We start from the raw sequence: 20939 nt of genomic DNA, 5'->3' as shown, positions 1-20939 counted from the left end.
ATGCTGGTAGGTTATCTGTTTGTTGTAACAATAGTTCTTGAAAATAATCATTTGGAAAGTCTGTTCATTTCCCTTTCAATGGTGCCACATTTGTACGAACATACATTTGTGGGATGAGCAGCAGAGCCGAGTATGTGAGTTGCACTCATTAACAATTTCCTGTATCTTCTCTGCCAAACAGCACATTCTGCTGTTACAGGGTAAAAGACATGGCCAGTTGATTGAACCAAGAAATGTCAATCTGATATTACTCTAACGAGTTCCCATGGAAATGATTCAGCAGTCTGCTACACATAAAAAATTAAATTTAAAATGATTTAAACCAACTGACCCCAAAATAGAGAGTAAAACATTGATTTCTACAGCGTACTGACTTGCTCAGTGCAACAAAAACCCATATTATCAAGTTTGGAAATTAAATAGTTGAACTATACTTTGAGACAATTTTTCCTAACAAACAACTTATGGAACCGATTCTTTGATTGGATAAAAATGGTAGAAATGTCATATAAAATACTATGGCACCAACAGAAATGCAAACTTTACATTTAAAAAAAACATCTAACATGTTATTTTGACAAATATGAAGCATATTTTTTGACACTACTCTTATTTGTCCCTGTCTCAGCTATTTAACCTTTGTTTTGAGCTCTGTTTTCCACAGGTGCTGCCAATCAGGGGCCTGATTTTCTCCTGATTAGCAGCACCTGTGGCTACAGTGGTCAGTGAGTGTCTTCTAATAAGCCTTAATAGCCATACAATATGCTGTACATGATTGTGCAATATTCATTTGATATATATTTTTTTGATATAATTTTATTTTTTTAATCAGCTATGAATGTAATTATATGCTATACATTATTTCCTGATCATTTATGCTATTTTTTGGCAATAGAGCTTATTTACTTGCAATATACATTATCAACTATGCAAGCATTTGCTGTCCCCTTTACAATATTTGTCATTTACCGTGCAGTTTACTTTGGTTTCCTACAGCCAATTATTTTTTTTATGTCCAGGGGTAATATGTAAGGATAGTCTAATCTTGTCAATCTATTCCCTTTCTATTCTATAAAAATGCCATGTCTCTATAACAGAGGTCACCAACCCGGTGCCTGCAAGCACCACTTAAGGTGCCCATGAGGCATGTACCCAAAAACAGCACTGTTTACAATGAAGCTCCTTCCAGAAATTTAAATATGTTTTCTACCACTATTGATATGTAAAACATTGATAATAATTGTGGAATAACTAAAATTGACATTTGAGCAGTCTCATACAGTATTACTACTACTACTATTATTAGTGTTCTTAAAAAATGATCCAAACAATTTTGTTCTGGGAGTTTGTATCAGACAAGAAGCCATTTTTAACGCTCATTTCCTTTGAGGTATCCCTCAGTCTCAAAAAGGTTGGTGACCCCTGCTCTATAACAACCAAAACAACCTGTTGAGGGCTTGAACAGCCATCAGGAGCTCTGCTGACTCCATTTTACATCAGTCCTAAGAAAAAAAAACACGGGGGACTTCTGACCATGGCAAATGTGAGCAGCTTCATAAAACGCAAATGTACATTTTAAAAGATTATTAATAAGGCAACTCTAAGATATGGGCTTTTCGATTTAATGAAAAATTTTGACCCCTTGCGCTACTTCTATTAAACACAATGTGATGTCATGAATTATTGATCATTACAGACAGTTGAAAAAGTAATGAAAACACATTTAAAGGGATTGGGTAGAGGTTGAAAACAAGACTGTAGGCTTCCTGGAATGATGTCTCTCTTTTCCTCTCCCTCTTTCTCTTCCAGGCCCAGGAACATCCAGTGGTCAAAGATAAATGACACCTTACCTGAGAGGGCGGAGATTTCTGGCCCCACCTTTCAAATTTCCCGTCTCAGCCAATCACATAATGGGACGTACCTCTGCCAGGCCCAGAACAACTTTGGACGCGCTGCTGATCATTACACCCTCCTGGTGTATGGTGAGTAACCACGTCTGCTTTAAAGTTATCAGGAGATGGCCTTCAAATGTTGGAGTCTTTTCAACACAGTTTTCATTTTCAGTCATTGCATCTCAGACAGTTTGTCAGACTTGTGAATACCTTTAAAGTGAATGGGTCTTTTGTTTGTATCATTCCTACCCTTGTGTTTTGATATTTAAAAAGAAAGCTCTTGAATTTTATTGATGCTTTTATCTTCACGTTGCTTTTGGAGTCTGGCTCTTCTTGCACTGGGCAACAGACCCATTAAATCGGGATGCTTGTCTCATCTGTCTTTCAGGTTTTATTTGTTTTCCTGATTTGGTGCACAGCAGGAAACCTCTGCTAAACCTCCTGTGCCATTGATTCAGCAGACGTATTGATCCCACAAGAAAATGTTGGCTACCGTTCACAAATACTAGTCACCAACATCATTATTCAAGCTATCTCTTATAAAGAACCCATTTATCTCACCCCCTGCAAGTCTACAAGGGATTCAGAGTAACTTAAATCATCAAATACAATAAATAAAGACTCAAGAAGTCTGGGGAAATGGATGAATTTCAAAACAAAAGCTGGCACATGGGTGAAAAAAGGAGCAGATGTTAATGCTGGGTGAGGAGTTTTAATGTGGTGCTGAGACCGTTGAAAATTTGAGTTAGTGGCATTCAATATTCAGGTGATTCATATTTGCATGCTGCTTAAGCAGAAGAATCAGCAAGCTGTGGAAGGAGATGTTGATAGGAGGCTTTTGTTGTCCAAGTTTCCCTGGGATTTTTCACCAAGATTTAGTTGTGGTTTGTTGAATTCTTAATAAAGGCTGGCCCAGCAAAAACTGCGAACCGAGCAGCTTTCTTTCTTGATTCGCCATGGAGTTCTGTCAGAAAAAGTGACAAATTGGACAACTTTCTTCTGGAGTTTGGAGCACATTTGAAAAACAAGGTTGTGATTCATGTGAGTGTTGTGTAATCCACTCATGAGTAAACTTGCTGTCGCATAAGCCCAGAAATGGAATTGTGAGGTCTTTAAATGGGGCGGTGAGCAAAACTGAACCGCAGAGAAAAGCTCATAATTAGATGGATCTACGGTTTTGCATTCAGTGCGTTTGTGTTTTGGCCTAATTACCTGCACACTTCTATCACTCAGCAGGGTTGCCCTTTTGATCCACGCCCCCCCGATGGCTGCTCCTGTCACTGCGCCCAGGCACCTGATCAGGAGATCAAGAGGCAGAGGAACCCATAGAGGGAATAGAGACATGATATCTTATGTAACATTTTAGGCTGCGATTGGTTAGCGCCCCCTCATCTTTCCATCACACTAACCTGCTCTTTCCCTGGAACACACGCGCGCACACTTCAAGCCCTCGTACGTGCACGTCTCGCATCAAACAGCACGCGTAATGGCAGCTTTCCACAGGCATCCAACAGTGGCAGCAGTAGCAAGATGAAAGGTGACATCCCCTCCCACTTCCCCTCCCTCTCCCTCCCGCTCTCCGTCTCTGTGTGTGTCTTTTTCTCTCGCTCCCTATCCAGAAGGTTAGCCACGTTGAGCTTTGATGTGTGTTGCCACCACTGTAGAAAAATGTTCTGTCTTTCTCCATCCTCCTCAGCTCGCCTCCCTCGACCGTTTCTTAGCTGTCTTCTTCATTTGTTTTCTGCTGCGCCCGTTTCTCCTCCCCTACATTTCATCATTCATCTTCTTTATTTCATGCCATTGCTCTTTGCTGGTCATTAATTTGATTTTTCTGCCTTTTTTTATCTCTTATCCTCTTTCTCAAAAAAAAAGAAGGTACATTTAAAGTAAAAATAATCTTGCTTCAACCAAAATCCATAAAAGACCAGAAAACCGACCAGCATAAGCCAAGCTTTGGCTCGTCTGCTCAGCGCCCAGGATTTCCAGCAATCAGTTTCTTAAATCCCTCCACTGTAGCCCCACATCAGTAATGTTTTGCTGTTCTTCAAAAAAAAATGTTCCTGCCTACCGGGCAGATTGTTTTAAACCTTATCTCAAAAGCTCAGAGTTGTTGATTCAGCCATCAAAACACTGCACACATGACTGGGAATTGCTCTTAACTTTCCTTAAAGACAGAGCTAATAATCTCACTAACTTGGTGCTAACTCTTATCAGGAAATGTCAAATTTACTCTGAACACTTAGGTTATGATAATTAAAGTTATATGAGTGTCCTTGTGGATGTTGACTATAAAACTGTTTACTTTAAATCTCTGCCAAAGCAAATAAACCTCCACGCAGGATTTAACGCCTGCTTGTGAAGTGCTCCCTCCTGATGATTAAACGCAAAGTTCATCAGTCAATATTGGGAATAAATATGACTCCTCTGTGTCAAATATGTTAAGGTGACTCATAACTCAAAACACTTATCCACTGAATGCTTTTTATCATTCCGGCACCCACGGTGTAACAGTGGGTGTCATATTTTTCTATTTTTTATCTCAAAAAGTGAATTTCTCATTTTGTGGCAGAGCTCTCTGCTTACCTAAAGACTTTAGAGGTTAAAAAAAAAGAGATAAAATATCATCCCACACTCACTCATCTTCTCCGCTGGCTTATTTTCTCTTCCAGTCCCAACCTCTCTGTCTTTCTTCCCCGCACACCTTTCTTCTTTTATTCTCTGTCCTGGGTTGCTTCTTCGTTTCCTCTGCATCCTCTCCTTCCACCGACCCTGCCTGCTGTTCTCACCTCTTTAACACCACCTGTCCACTTCCTCATCTTTCTCCTCTCTACCTACACCCATTCAGCTGTTTTCACCTTACAGCCGCTTTGCCCTCCGCTCTCGGTTCAGCTGCAGTTCAGTGTCTTCACTCCGAGAAGGCCCAGATTTCTGACAGGAAGGCGTAAGGCGAGTAGAGTGAAGCTGAGGGAGGAAGGGAGGAAAGATGGGGGGAGAAGGACGGTGGAGGTCGGAGGCAGGTTAACATTCAGTACCGCAGCTTGTCAGATAAACGGGATGTCAGTTGAGTTGGCTCCCAGCCTTCCCAGAGGGAAGCCCAGGGAGGGGAAAAAGGAGGGACTGCTGTGGGATGAGCGCGATAAAAGATGAGTCAGCAGAAAGGGAATCATTTTATTGCAGGTGCAGAAAAACTTGCAGCTCTCCCTCTCGTCTTTCTCCTTCCTTCTCATTTTATGTCAACCTTGCCTCTGTGAGAGTTATCTGCTATCAGGGTCTGAATGTTTGGTACAAACTCAGGCAAATGCATCTGCCAATTTGTCGCAGGTGCTTTAGGCGCTGCCACTTTGTGAAGGGAGACAAGCTAAATGCTGGCACAGGAGAACAGAGAGCGGGAGCTAGGAGACACTCCAAAGAGCGATGCAAAGTTGTGATGCATCAAAGTGGAGCTGTATCTGACTGCGTGGTCACACTTTAAACTCTATGTAAGGTGTGTGAGTGTGTGAGCTTTGATCTGCTTATAATCTCTATGCAGGCTCTGGATTTTGGTGTTTGAAGTGTTACTGTGTAACAGTCACAAGCATTTCAGCTGGTATTAGACGCATGTATAAGCTGGAACTTAACTTAGAGTTACTGACATCTGCATGAAAATTAAGAAAATTGCGTCTAAGTGTTGTCTTTATTCTTAATCTGCTGTTAAAACTGCAAATGAAGGCAACTCAAAAAGAGTTCTTAACTGGCAACTGCTAGTTTTATTGCTCCCAGGAGCTAATTCTTTTGTTTTCCTCTAACGCGCACTCGTTCTTCTGCTTAAAATGTGTATGTAAATGAAGTCAACACCTAATCTGAATTTAAAAAATAAAAACAGTTTGACATGCACAGAGTTGTCTGTCAGTGGGAGTAGAAGAGGAGGAAGTTATAGATTTGGTACATAGCTGTTAGTGCAAGTGTTAGTGAATTTTTATTTGCAATGAGGCTCATTTGCAAAGTAAAGGGCAAGTTTGCTCCTCGAGAGCAGGATATAGCTCATGTAAATGTGTGCAAACAACAGCGGTGCACTGTGCCATGCTCTTTGCTGTAACACAGCTTGTTGAGCATTGAACTCTGTAGAGTCCTGTAGGCCTTAAGTGAATCAGGCTTCCAGTGTTTCTAGTCTTTGGATGTCAGAAAGTTCAACAATCATCAAAGTCAACAAAAGACCAGTTGTGCTGCTCACCTTGTTTTTATCTCTTTCAGTGACACAAGTCTGCCCAATTTTACGCAAAGCTAGGGATGGGTACAGAATTAGGTTGTAGGTACCGACCAAATGCTGTCAAAAGTATCGGGTACCGATTCAGGTAAATTCCTTTTGACTGTAAGGGAGTGGAAGAGTAGGTGATTTTCCATGCTGGACATGAACACAGCATTACAAGGCTATATATTAAAGAATAAATACGTTAAATTGAAAATAATTTGCATTTTATTAATAAACAAATTGATTTTTTTTTTACCACATAAACACACAAAAGTACTGAAAATTGCTAGTGTTGAGTACTGATACCGATTGTCTTGTACCGGGACTCAGTACCATATCATTTCAGATGTGGGTATCCATCTCTACTTGAAGCAGGCATGCACACGAAAAATTTGAGGACTTGTCTCATCTGGGCAGAAACTGTCAGATAAAGTAGTAACATGAATATTGATGTAAATAACAAACAATGTACACCAACCTACTCATTTCACTTGATGACAGCAGATGGGCTTTGTAAATTTGTGTTTATGATTTTCAGGAGGAGTAGAATATTTTTCATTGGAGTGCACATACAGTTGCTTTCATCCCTCACAACTTAGAGGAACGAAATTAACTTTCTGCAACTATCAGAAACACATTAATGTAATAAATGTGGGAAATGTTCTTAAATGAATCACTGACATACGAACACAGAGAGCAAGTTTCCACTGAGTGTGTACAGGATGTGGCCTCTGCTGGTTGTTTCATCTCTGTGCCACCATTGTTAAACAGAAATTGGATTTTTTTAATGTGTGTGAGTGTGTGTGTGTCTATACACAAAGACGCTCGTGAAGGCGTGTGCGTGTGACTCGGAGGAGAATGTTGCAGATTGTCTGCTGAAAGCCCGGAGGGCTCCCTTATGTAATTGAACTGAGCTGCTGCACTCAGATGAATCGCCAAGCCAATAAAACCCATTAGAATCGAATTGCATGAGAGAGTGTGGGAGAAGCAAAGAGAGAAAGAAAGAAAGAGAGATGGAGAGGTCGAGATTCAGCGAAAAGTATTTGTGTTCATAACTCACTTATATATGCGTGATTGGTGTGTGTGTGTGTGTGTATATATACATATATATCTGTAAAACATAGGCATAAATGGTTTTATAGAATGATTCCTGGAAAGCAGAGGGGAGTAATAAAAAGATGAAAGGACGGGAACATCGAGTACAGAAGTGGGATACTGGCTGACCAGGGATTAGTCCATGTCTCCTTGGCTGTTGTAATGAGCCGTCAGGATAATTGGAATGAAAAACATAGGCCTTCATTTAATGAAGTGAGACTTTAGAAAAAATAGGCAATGAGGGTGGAAATAGGTTGGGGGCTTGTGGCAGAGGAAGCCAGACGGAGATAATGCAGAGTCAATTTTGTTTGGAAAAATTGTCTTGAGAACTGTTACCCACCACACATGAGAAATGCAGCTTTCATGGTGTCCAAGAGAATTTTCAGCATCTTCAGCCAATCAGTGTTGGCCTTTCTGGCCTCAGCAGTGGACCTCTGACCAGTGGCCAGCTTTTATTGTTCTGATTGACAACTGGAGCTACTACTGCTCTGGGCAAGGCCCCTTTATAATCAGGACCAGTGAACATGAAGGAATAACAGGACTCATCCAAAATGGCAGCAGCAGCATCCTCAGGCACACTTCTGCCAGAATGAGATACGAGGAGAAACGTCATTATCGCAAGTGCCGCCACATCCATCCCTGGAAATAACATGGGCTGTGTGCCTGATTGGCAGCCATATAGTGTTAATGAATAACAATATGATGTCGAAAAAAATGACGCTATCGGCCAAGAGTACGACAGCTGTATGGCATTCTCCTTAATTAAGTTGAAGAGAGGCTGTGAGGGAACGGAGTCACCGAGGAATGAAACCAGAGACGCAGACGAGCGAAGGAAAGAGGGAGGGTGGGGGGTGCAAATAAGGAAAAGAGAGTTTGGTTGAAAAAGAAGAAAGAAATAGAAGAAGGAAGATTTTAAAAAAGCACTTGGAAATATGAGAAAGAACAGTTTTAGGTCATCAGGAGAAATTAATCATTGTCCAGTTAATTATCGCAGTGCCCCCAGCCATTAATCCTCGGACTTAAATGACAACCACACACACACATACACACATGTATCCACACAAACATGGAACATACTCACACAGAAGCAAACCATCAGACACACAGTCTGAGGTAATTGATGAGTAATTTTTTCTTCCTCTCTTATTTCAAGCCTTAGAAAACTCACCCCATTCTTTTGTCTTTCCTGCGAAATACCAAGTGCATCATGTACAGTTCTTTACGAGGAGAGGACCGCGTGGGGCCATAAGAAAAGAAAAAAAAGAGAGGAGGTATAGTGCTGACATAAGAAGAGTGCAAAAAGAGATTGATGATCTCAGGGCCAGTGGGAGAAAGGGAGAGAAGAGACAGAGGAATACTTACCAATAAATTACTCCTTAGCAGGAAAGGGCAGAGAGTGTGTGTGTGGGGCTGTGTATGTGTGTGTGTGTGTTTTATGTGCCTTGCCTCGGTGCATGCTTTTGAGGGTGTGTGTTCATGGCCAATTACACTTTTCTGTATGAGTGTGCATGTGATGTGGTCCAGGTTTGTGTGTTTGTGTGGTTATGACTACGTTAATTTTTAAAGAATTTGTGCACAACTTTTAGCTCATCACTACGTGTACGTGTGTGTGTGTATGTGCGTGTGTGTTTTCAAAGACTTCAAGTATGTGGAATGCTTTGAAAGTTGCCGTTCTTCAGAGATGTTTGATAAAGCGGCATGCTATTCACTCTCAGAGTGCCAACACACTCACACAGACACACTCTCGCACCCACTCCCCATCCTTTCAGCTCTCGTCAGCTATTATTTTTGTCTTTAACGCCAATATGAACTTGTCTCTTTCTCCCCCTCTCTACCTACCATTGTGTCTCAGCCATTGATTTCGCAGAATGTGTCAAGATCCAAGCTATTGTTCGCTATCGAATGATTCAGTCCCTGCATGGCACTGTTCCATTGGGAATGCATCTGTCACAGACAATGTCTCTGTCTCTCCTGCCATTGTACCATAGAAAATGTGTCAGTGATAGAGAATGTGTTCCTATATATTCCGATTGCTGCATCGTAGATGAATGTCACGCTGCCAGGTGTAATTCTCGTCAGGCCCTTCTTTACAGCGTGTCTCTCCTTTTGTAAACGTCTTCTTTAACCCCCTCTGTGGGCCCACAGGCCTGCCAGAGAACACCATTTGTCCATGTCCTTATCGCTTGTCAGGAGTCCAGATCGATTCCATTTCGCACAAACAGTCAATTTGGGAAAATAATTAGTAACATTTGTCACTCGTATCGAAATGGCATCAGCCTGGATTGCTGATCAGCATATTTGAAATAACTCGTTCCTCCAGTTGTTGCATTTTCTCTTCTTTTCTTAAAAGTTATCCCAAAAGCCAAATTCCCTCTGGGACTTTTGTCCAGTGGTAGGGCAGGATGCTGAGATACGGTCACTTGCTACTATTCAGCAATGTCTCCTGTTTTATGTGCTGTAGTAACTTTTCTGTAAACTCTGCATCGCCTTTGTTGAAATGTCACTGCATGTTGTAGTGTATGTAGAATTTGTGTTTGTGTGTTATCCCACTCCCTGTCTGTCTGTAGATAATGTGTCAGTCACTACCACGGTCCCTCCCACTCCCACCACCCAACCAATCATCTCACATCCCACCACCCCAACCCGCCTAATACCCAGTGCTGCCCCGGACCCTGAAGGTAACACACACACCTTTTTATTCTGCCTCCACTATCTCTGCTCGACCTTCCCTGCTCTCCTTTGGTGTCTTTCACTCCCTTACTCATTTGATGACTCTCAGGTGACTTACACACACGCACACACACACATTTATACCAACCCTCATGCATACACTTTCCCCTGCAACCTTCCTATGCCCTGCATCTACATGGTTGTACGTGCCTGCAAACGCTCAGTGTGCACAAACATCCACCCTTTCTTTCTCTCTTTCTTATCACTTGCTCTTTGATGCTCCCCACACACACACACACACTGTGTCCTGTCAGCATTTGTGTATTCGTGCGTCTGTCCATGTGTGTGTTTTGAGAGGGGGGTTAGTGTCTTGTTGCTTGGTGAGTACTGAAGATGAATCTGCATTAAGAGTTGAAGAAAACTGGCAACACCCTGCAGGCTGTAGCTGACTGACACTGGCCTCTTGAGAAAGAGGAAGATGCTACACAACAAATTTATCTGCATACACATTCCTACACACACACACACATATGGCCACAGAGAGTGAAAGAGAATGAACTAAAGAAAGATCAGGGTTCCAGGTGGTTCTCTAATCGTTTTTTCCCAGATGAATGCTGCACAGCAGGAGAAATAAAGTCTGCTTGGCTACTCTCTGCTATCCTTTTTCTATACCTTCAGCTGCTCTGTGTCTCCTTTCTTTAAGGAGAGATGAAGCAATGGAAACATAGCATCTTCCTTGATCTTTTTCTGCCACCGCTGCTTCCTGCTGCAGGTGGAAGTTGTTTACCTGCTGGGCATATGTCATAAAGTGTCACACGATGAGTCACAGCTTGAACACTTTGGTGTATTTTTAATGGTGATGCATCATTTTAGTCTGTTTGCTACAAGCAGTGTACTTTTTAATAGCGACATATGTCCTACGGAGTTTTTGGCAGTGGTGGATTTTGCACATGAGAGCTCAAGGTAAACGTAAGACACTTGATTTCTTGCCTCCTTTATACCCTTGGAAATTTAACAAATGGCGGATAAACTATTTTCACAGCGACCATTTTCCTTTGACATCACCTTCAGGATGGGGAGTTAAAAGGCTGTAAGGCTTATAAACTTAAGGAATATGATAGTTAAAGGCATTTTACAATTTTGGATCACTAAGCAATTGAGAGACAGAAAAGTTACAAATTAAAGAAACATTAAATACATTTAAAGCATCATGTTCAAAGGCACTAGGGTGTTCCTGTGACCCCTATGAGTGAAATCTGCAGGGTTTAGTACTTTTTTGCCTTTTTTTCTCCATTTATATGGAGAGGATAAGACTGTATACAGCAGAAAGAAGTCAAGCAAGTTCAGAGAGAGAAAGTGAATCTGTTTGAGCACCACAGCCTCTGTACCTCTAAGCCAAACCCGTGCTCCAATCTGTCGAGTTTTCCCAGAATGAAAACTGCCTCCCGCATGAGCACCGTTGCCTTGTGTCATAAAATGTGGCTCCTGCCAATGCAGTCATTTGCTGTGGAGGCAAATGACTGAAGCAGCTTTTTTTTTGCAAGGTGCAGAATGATGAGGTAATGTTTTGATTTTTAGCCAGGTGAAATTAATGAGTGTAACGGCAAAAAGAGCAAACTTTATAAAGTTTAAATTCTTAACTGTAATTTAGCTTAGTAAAGGTGAACAGATGTACAAGATTAATATCATCCTGCCATAGCTCTCAGTGTCATGATCTATGCTCAGGTGTCTCAATAAAGGTCAGAATACCCTAAATATGCACATTGTTTACTCCTCTGTCCTTAAAGAGCACTGAAGCACTTATGGCATAGATATAAAACCCGTTCAAAGTCATTTCATTCTTTTATTTAGCAAAGCCCTGGTGGTAGTTTCTCAAGAAAGGTTTGTGTTTTTGCTAACCCTGCTTCAATACCAGCCACAGGCGCAAAAAAGTAATAATTTAAACAGGAAATTATCTGAAAAGAAACTGTTCCTGTCATCTTTCTTCCTTCTCATTGCCAAACTCCACCAGCAGTGTTTCAAACACAGACACTTCCTGGTGAGTACTAAACCCTTTGCACAAAAAAATCTAACCTGAAATAGGCACTGATGTAAAGAAAACCAACCAATGTGTGCCCCAAATCTTCAACAATTAAAAGTGCAATGTCCTTGATTTGCATCTTATTTGCACGCAGCTGGGCACTATTAGCCTATGTATAAATCCCAGAGTGCATCATTTTGGAAAAGTTTCTGGCCAATAGTCAAAAATACCACCAAAAAAAACCTGTGTGGAGAAATAGGAAAGGGGCACACTTTCAAAAGCTGTTCAAAACTCCTCACAGTGCTCTCGATAACTCATTACCAAGTGACACCAGCAAATGTTGGCACTCAAATACTCTATACCCAACACTTTCACATCAAATCAAATCTTCATTTATAAAGCGCTTTCCAGACAAAAGATGTAACACAAAGTGCTTTACAGTCTATTTAATACAAATCCACATGCCCTTTAACCCAACCAGTATGTGCTATGTTAGCACTGTTAACCTTTAGCTAGCTTTATATTTTAGCTAACTCTTTTGTTATCCAAAAGTAGGGATGTTATACTCTTAGTTTACTGTAAGCTAGGAGTTAGCTTAAAATCTATAACAAACAATAACAGCTAGGTTCCTTATAGCTAGTATGCAGATGCTCAGAAGTTGTGTTAATGTTTTTAGAAATATACTGGCTGCAGTTTGTGACCTGAAACAAAGAAGTGTGAAACCATTACAGGCTTCGTGGTCCCACAATGAACATGAGGTTAAAGGAAACTGGCTGCTGGCTGATCATGGTCAATCCTACTCATGAATCACACATGACTTGTGTTTCAGCAGAAGCACCTGTATTAATTTCAACCATACACACACAAGCAGCCATGAGATGCTTTTTAACACAGTACTCAATGACACACTTGACCAAGAAATTCATGCTCGAGAGCACACCGTCTCCTCTTCTGCTGTCAATCACTGCCCTTCTCCCTTTACTTCCCCTTCACAACCACTCTCTCCTTCTCTCCTGATCTCTACGTGTATAAGCTCTGTATTAATGATTCATGTTTTAATTCTGCTCTGTCAAGGTCCATGAGCTGCATCAATAACTCTGTGTCCTTGCTGCTGATTGGCCTTACCAGCTCTTTCACTCCCACTCTAAAGCCCCTCATAGAGGAAAAAAGAACTTTTGTTGCTGTCAGCGACTTAGTAAACGTCTCGATATTTAAGTCCATATTCAAAGGGCGGCTTTTCTTAAAGCACGGATTACCTTCATTTGCACTTACTTTCCATTTGCGTTTTATAATTTCCTGCACTCTATCAATCACTTCATCTGTTATTGGCAGCCAGTGAAACTGTGCATAATCACATGTTTTTTTATCAAGTTTTTGATTTTGGATCTTTAAAGTCTGCTGCCTTACTGATGGTGCCCTTGACTAATGGATTCATTATTCAGTCTATGAAATACTTATAAAAATGGATAAAAACATCACTTTTAATGCTTTGGAACACTGGGAAAGGATATATGTTGGACTAAATAATTCAGTATACTTGCAGTGAGTGACACATTTCACTCATTAAAAAAGAAGCATGTGGGTTTTTGTCAGAAAACATTCCTTGCACATGCAGACAAAATCAGCAAAGATTTGAGGTATCCCCGTGTCCACAAGAGGCACCAAAATAAACACACCACTCATACAAATGCTTAATTACATGTGAAATAAGTGTTACACAGGTGTATTTGCACATGTAAAACACACCTTGCGAAAATAAAACACTATTGTTTTGTGTGATGTGATTTATTCAACTTACCTGTGTTTTTGTATCATGTGTGTTCAAGTGTTACTGTGTCTTTCTAGCTAGCGTTACAAATGGAACATTGGTTCCATTTGTAGTTCTTCTGTAAAAGAAGAACAAACGGGATTATATTTAAAGCTAAAAAAAAATAAAGAACAAATAGAAAAACATTTAATAGGGCCAGAACTGGTAGACACTTGGTATTTTCTCTAATTTAAAATGACAAAAACAATTAATCTGTTGTCAAACTGTCATCATTTAAAACTTAACTGACTTATTATTTCAACTCTTGCCTTTGCTTTACCTCCGTCCTGTTTTTGTTTTTGTGTGTTCTTTACTCTAAAGCTGTGTAAAGTTGGTACAAGGTGAGCCTAACATGAATAATTCCTTACCACTACTCTAATATTCAACTACATTGTGTCAAAAAATTTTGAGGTGAAGTGTTTGATTTTATTTCCCAGGCCTGCACTTGTCGGGGTGTAAACACACACACAAAGTTTACTTCATTTAAAATGCATTGTGGTCTTGACAGGTGCTTGGCTGAAGTGGGTTTTTAGAGGCTGACATATATTTCTTTATTCACTCTCTTCATTTCTCCGCCTTTTTCTCACCCATTTTTTTTCTCACTGTCTGTCCTTTTGTGCTATGGGGGGTGATGAAAGGTGATAATGCAAGTTGGGTGGAAGATATTGACTTCTCTTTTCTCCTGTCTCACTCTCTTTACACTCACTCCCACACAGGTGTTTTAATGTGCTTTCTTTCTTTCCCTGTTAAATATATATTTTCTCCTTTAACATCTCTCCTGCTTTCACTTTTGATCCATTTCTCTTTTTGCCTGATTCCCTGCCAGCACTTCTCTCTCCCTTTATCTCGATGCTTTCCTTCATATTTGCCCTCTCCTCCACCCACACACTCTTTTTGTCTCTTTTGTTCTTCCTCAGATCCTGGTGCAGTGGTGGAGACTCACAGCGCAGTACCGTATGCAGTGATAGGTGGCGTTTTGGCACTGCTGGTGTTCACCGTCATTTGCGTTCTCATTGTCACCATCTGGTGCTCTGTCCGACAGAAAGGTAACACACACACGCACACACATGCACTTGCACACACTAAAGTTTCTTTTACAAACAGAGGGCATGCTGAAAATTAGACTGTTTATCACATTTTTCACAGGCACGTTCCCTCATTTCTCTACCTTTTGGTGTAACATGCTGTGAAAAAATAATTACAGGCTAGTTACACTTGGATTCCTAGAAAATAATATTTCACACTGAGGTGTAAAATTGTCAGTGTGAAGCAGACAGGATGTGATGCTCCTCTGCAGGCGGACACTATCTCTGATGGATGACCTTGGCTGAGACAGCGGAAGAAATAGGGTGGGGTGGGAAATGTAGGTGTGGTCCCCATGTTTTATGACTATATGCTAGTGTATCAAGGCTCATCTATTAAAAGCAGCCTCCCCAAGCTCCCTATCTTTTTAAGTGCCCTCACTTGGCAACGCTCAACTTTGCACCACAGCTGCCAAGAACTGATCCGGGAACAGCGTATAGCCCCGCAGCAACCAGCCATTACTTAACCCTGTGGCTATAGACAAGCCGTCAGTCAACATTCAGTTTGGCTTGACCGCCAATCAGCACAGGGACAGAACTATTACAACCAACCCATGTTGAAACTGAGCCATTAGAGGCTTTCTCCTCAGCCTTCTGTGACTGTCAGCATGCCAGTCAGGCTCTGCAGCGAGGGAGAAGGAGAGTGTCACTCACCCCTGAGAGTGAAGGGACACTCAAGCAGGAAGATGACTTGAGCACTTCTTGCTCCCTGTAACCCGCACTGCACCGAATCATTAATCAAACAGACCGGAGGGGTGTTAAAATGTCTGTAATGGCTTTCTGAGTGACGCAAAAGTGCCATTGTTCTCTTGCACCTAACCTCCACTCCACCCCCTTTTCTGCCAATTTCTCCTCCCTCCCTCCCCCGTCATTTTCTTCTCTATTACCTTCTCCTCTTTTTTTTCTGCCTCCTCTGTCGATCTCGCTACCTCTAATTTCCGCCTGTAGGCTCGTACCGTACCCGAGAGCCTATTCTTGCTTGGTATTGACCTAACAATCAGTTAACTAATGAATTAATCAGTCACAGGTACAATAATATGAAGCCTGAATGGTTTGATATCGCTGCATGGGCGCCGCAATTATCATGACGCTTTGCCACCTAACCTTCCCCATCCGATGTCCCTCTTGCTCTCTTTCTCTCTCTCTCTGTCTCTGTCTCTCCATCTCTCTCCATCTTTTGTCATCCAGGTTCCTATCTTACCCATGAGGCCAGTGGGTTGGATGAACATGGCGAGGTGCAGGAGGCCTTCCTCAATGGGAACGACGCCAGCCAGGGCAAGAAGGAGTACCTACTGTAGCCCTTCTCTCTCCCCACCCCACTTACCCTGCCCACCCCTCCTTCTTCTGACCTCATCCCCTCTATTCCTCCCTTTTTCCTGTCTCCCCCCTTATATACAGTATACACACACAAACACACATACACTTTTACACAATGCGCCATAGAAGGCAGCCTTCTGAAAACGACTGTATACAGATACTGCACACAGCCAGTCCATCTTACCTGTTCATTCCACTTCATACCCTACCAACACACACACACACACACACACACCCTCATACACACATATACAGAGTGAGAAAAAGAAAGCCTATAGACCCACCAGCCATTAACGTCTGTGCCATATATACTGTTAGTTGGATAAACTGGGGAAAACAGAGAGTGAAGCAGAGAGAGAAGAGGTGGGAAGAGAGGCTGAGGTGAATGCAGACAAAAAAATGAAATGACGCCATAATTATTTTGATCGAGAGGGAAGCCAGGGAGCACAAAGAAAACAGGCACTCCGCCTGTGCAGCCGCCAAAGTGGAAGGGGAATTAGAGGCAGATGACTGCTATAATTCCACGCCTGGAGAAAACCATCCATTGCACAAAGCTCAGTCCTTAACAGGCGGAGGCAGAGGGAGCAGCATGCAGGGAGGGAGGGGGAGCTGATGAGTTGACCAGGAGCTATTGAGCGCTGGATGCTAGAAAATTGAAATTTTTCTTAAATTGCCGAAGCATCCTTCCCGCAGAGCCTGACTCATATTTAATACTTTAACAACACAGGAGTGCGTTAGTGCTAAGTCCAGAAGAGTTTTCAGACTCTTTGGACAAGCTAACCACCCTGTTTTGCAATCCCTTCTTTGCCTCCTGCCAATTATTTGTGCAAAAAGATCAGGGCAACAACTTCTGATAGAAGTTTTCTCTCCAATCTTTTTAATTGACCCTCCTCTTCCTCCCTCCCCATTCACCTGTTACATCCTCTCCCTTAAACCTCTCTTCCTCTCTGTCTCCCCCCTCCTTCCCTCTCTCTATCTCTCCTCCTTTGTTGGCTCCTAATAATGGAAGGATTAGTGTTGGGCTGCGTTCCTGACAACGAAGAAATGAATATGACTTGCCAAGGCATTAAAGAAAAGCTTAATTATTTTAGAATGTCATTAAGAGGATCAAAAGGTTTAAAAGTCTTCATAAGAAGGGCAGGAGGAGTGATAGCAGAAAAAAAGGGAGCGAGTGAGTGAAAAAGACGGATGGACATTTTTTCTGAATGCTACCACACATATGCAGATACATGCACACATTCATACGTACAGTCCACATGTCCACAGAACAAGTATACATATCTCTGAAGTCCTTATTTGTATAAAAAATGAAGAGCAACATAAATTAAAGGAAACTTTTAAGAATTATGAAAACAGTTTACTATTGAAACACGTTATGAAACATCTATACTAACACAGAATATTAGCCTATAGAGGCGCAAAGCCGAACAAACTACTGTCCAGTGATCTTTAAAGAAAACAAGAAAAGAATAAAAAAAAATCATTTGTCTTTATGAGAAACCAGAGGTCTTATTGATTTTTTATTAATTATTGTTATTATTTGAACAATTATGATTGTTGTTAATGTTATTATTATTATTGCCGTTGTTATTATTAAAATTGTAAATGTTAAAGAAATGTACACTTCCCATGGTTTTGTTTTTGGTTCTACTGTAGAGAAATTGCTGTCTTTTTTCACTCTTACCTTTCCTCGCTTTCCTCTCCTTCTCTCTTTCTCTCTCTTCGTCTTCTGTGCCTAGTCGTCTCTTCTCCTGTCTTTCACTCTTGTTTACTTTAGAGTCCATGTGTCATTGTTGATATATAGCTAACTATTTCTTTATAGGGGAAAGATACAAAGCACGACAAAATAAAAAAGAATCCAAAAATAGCTTTTGGGATCAGACTTGTTCATTTTCTTAACAGAAGCTGTTCTTCCTTGAAGTCCTATGAAATGAGAACAATAAGTGGAGCATTTGATAACAAAACCAAAGAGGATTGTGAAATTAAAGGTAGGAAGATAAAGATAGAAAGACATGAAACCAGTTAGAAATAGCAGCCAGCAATGATACAGTTATACAAATACACAAACCAGAAGTCCTGTGCCTCTGCTAATGAATCATGAGAACAGATAGCAGAGAAGAAAGGGCGACAGGAGGGTTGAGTCAGATGCACACAGAAAAATATGACTCTGCCATTAACTTCCACACAATCAATACCCGATTCTGTCGAGAAGCACTCAACATGTCCATCTGTGCGCGGGGCTAGATTTGAAAGCCGCCGGAGGTCGCCGGGTGATAGATCGATGTGTTTCTCTGCCATCGATGGCGAGTCTCCACGGTCGCTTGTCATAAAGACAGATTGTCAAACGGCAATCAAAGTAATGGACTTGCCAGGCGCTACCAGCATGAGTTGACACTGTGGCCAACAAACAATCCGCACACATACGCACGCACAAATCGACAGCACACATATCTTCAGTTTATGGTGACGCAGAGGTAGCACAGGTAGCACCTGCTATCAGACCTGCTGCGGTCGAAGTAATAAAACAGAAAATATTGTGTCTTTATATGTGTGTGAGTCCTTCAAACAATGTGATGTTTTCCCACTGGGTGTTTGATACTGTTATATCTCTGCTTCTCCTCACAGGATTACACAATCAGCAAGAAAATAACTTTCTTAAGATTTTGAACTCTTCAGTATGTTTTTCATTCATAAAGAATGATAATGATTCTAAAGTCAGTCAGATTATTGATGCATAATTGTTCTTGCTACCTCTGAAAGCTGTGTCCAGGAAACCGACCGCTATCTCACTTTAACAATGATCCCATTCTGCATGACTTGATGACAATCAAACCACCAAAGAGGATGATTATTCGATCAATAGACATGAGCAGAAATGAGACTGTGACAAGCCAGACAACAGCCACTTGTATTCCTGCCTGAGTTTATGACAAGCAGTAATAATACGGCCTGTTAACGACAGAGAGAAATTTATGAATAACTCGTGCTGCTTCTCTATAGCTCTGGTTTCAACGATTAATGTCCTGGAACAGGCTCAGATCAGGGAATCCACCTCTTTATGACCCATTTATGACAGTTGTAAATCACGTCCATGAGTTGCAAAAGATATGAAGGTTCATCAAAAGACTGTTTTCTTTTATGTTTTCAGTGGCTATAGAGTGGATTAGGTGCTAGTTGGACACTGGACAGTTTTATCCATCTGTAAAGCCGACCCTTGTGACCCTATATGAAGGCTAACGCAGCTTATGCTCACTGGTCTTGGCAGTGGGACTCAACCGTGGCAAAGAGGTGTGTACAGAGCGGCAGCATAGCATGAGGCATTGATTGAGGTGGCTGAGTGAGTCGAGGCTGAGCATAATCAGGAAGCAGAGAAGCACACAGAACAATTGAATGGGCAGCCGAGCCAGGAAAGCTGGAAAAATCTTTTTTTTTTTCTTCCACTTACCAGATTTCGCCATCAATAATGTGTTTCAGGCAGGGTTTCTGTTTGGTTTGTTTTGGGGTTTTTTTCTTTGTAGTGATGGAAGACATAGTACTCAGTGCATTGTTTGAGAACACTATGAGGAGGCGGTAAGACATGAGGAGAAAGAAAACAAATTATGGATCTTTAAAGAGACAGAAAATGGTTGGCTAACTACAACACTAAGTCCAGGTGGGGAAGCTGTGTTCATGTTCCACCAAATACACTGGCAGTCATTTTCTTTTGGTGTTATACTCTGGTTATAAAGTTCAAATGTTGTCACTAATTCTTATCCCTTTACAAAGATTGCCACATGAATAAAAATAACCCAAAATTATCCATTTTACCCTTCTGTGAGTAATCAGCAACTGAAAACACAACAAGCTGGAGATATATTCAACAAGCTTGGGTTAGCACACATCCTTGCTAACATAGATAACCCCAAATTGGGCATCTAAGCAATGTTTGCATTCAAACACTGCCTGGGGGGGGTAGCTAAATGCTAACATTAGCTGTTAGCTTACAGTAGCCAATTCACAATATTCACATAATGGCTATTTCGCTCTCATTTCCTGCACAGAGTAGGAAGCTAAGCTAATTCTCTGCTACGTGTTCTTCTGATTCATTAGTGGAGCCACAGAACTTCTGGTTTGCTGATTTGTATTACAGCATTATTGTTGGCTTCTGATGCTAGCATAATTACTACCATGTCTAAGTTATAAGCTGTATGAAAACCTCATTGATAAGATACTGATATATAATAATAATGATAATAATAATAATAATAATAATAATAATAATAATAATATGGAAAAAAAACTTGTGGAAAATTAAGTGCTTGACAAAGATAAACAACATTTCATAGCCTAATGGACAACAGCTGATATTAGCATTTAGCTTAGTTCCTGCTAAAACTACATTAGCAGGAACCTGATAAGAAACAAAAGTTATACCTCAAAAGCTTTACTCTGAATTACTATCATTGGTGTCAGATTATGAAATAGTAATTTAAACTTTCGAGATTGTACTGAGGTAATTTTAGCTAAGAGGTGGATAAATGCTTAAATTAGCTTGATTTTAAATTGCCTTTATGTCAAATGCAGCCAGATTTTACTGGATTTTATCTCTTAAATGTTTACTTGATTTGTAGATAGGTGAATATAAATAAGTTTCCTAGATATTGAACATTTATTATGTGACAGTATTTACAAAATTCTCTTCTGATGTCGGAAGTAGTAGTCAAATATGTTTGCACTCGACAATTAGCATGTAGTCCCATCAATTGTTCACCAACCACTGTATTTTCAGTTGTTTATTAAACGCAAAGTGGTGGAATGAAAATGGTTTGTCTCATTCCGTTTGTTAAAA

The 20939-nt window shown here is 40.9% G+C and overlaps 1 protein-coding gene across 3 annotated transcripts in view; it reads left to right on the top strand.

Annotated features, from left to right (window-relative positions):
* Positions 1-20912, top strand: part of cadm4 (cell adhesion molecule 4) — a 194681-nt gene extending 173769 nt beyond the window's left edge. For 2 of the 3 annotated variants that reach the window (XM_074682959.1, XM_074682958.1), the window contains exons 6-8: positions 1810-1982; positions 14630-14758; positions 15983-20912. In XM_074682959.1, coding sequence (XP_074539060.1) covers positions 1810-1982; positions 14630-14758; positions 15983-16092 — 412 coding nt within the window. In that variant the 3' untranslated portion in view covers positions 16093-20912. Of the gene's footprint in view, positions 1-1809; positions 1983-14629; positions 14759-15742; positions 15822-15982 lie in introns of all 3 variants that reach the window. The other variant, XM_074682960.1, reaches the window with a different exon arrangement.
* The last annotated feature ends 27 nt before the right edge of the window (positions 20913-20939 follow it).

The sequence above is a fragment of the Halichoeres trimaculatus genome, unplaced genomic scaffold (genome assembly GCF_033239565.1).
Source record: "Halichoeres trimaculatus isolate MK-OKI-2021-1 unplaced genomic scaffold, fHalTri1.1 fHalTri1_scaffold_12, whole genome shotgun sequence".
NCBI classification, from domain to species: domain Eukaryota; kingdom Metazoa; phylum Chordata; class Actinopteri; order Labriformes; family Labridae; genus Halichoeres; species Halichoeres trimaculatus.
Note: the sequence above shows the minus strand (reverse complement) of the source record. Positions and strands in the feature narration are given on the sequence as shown.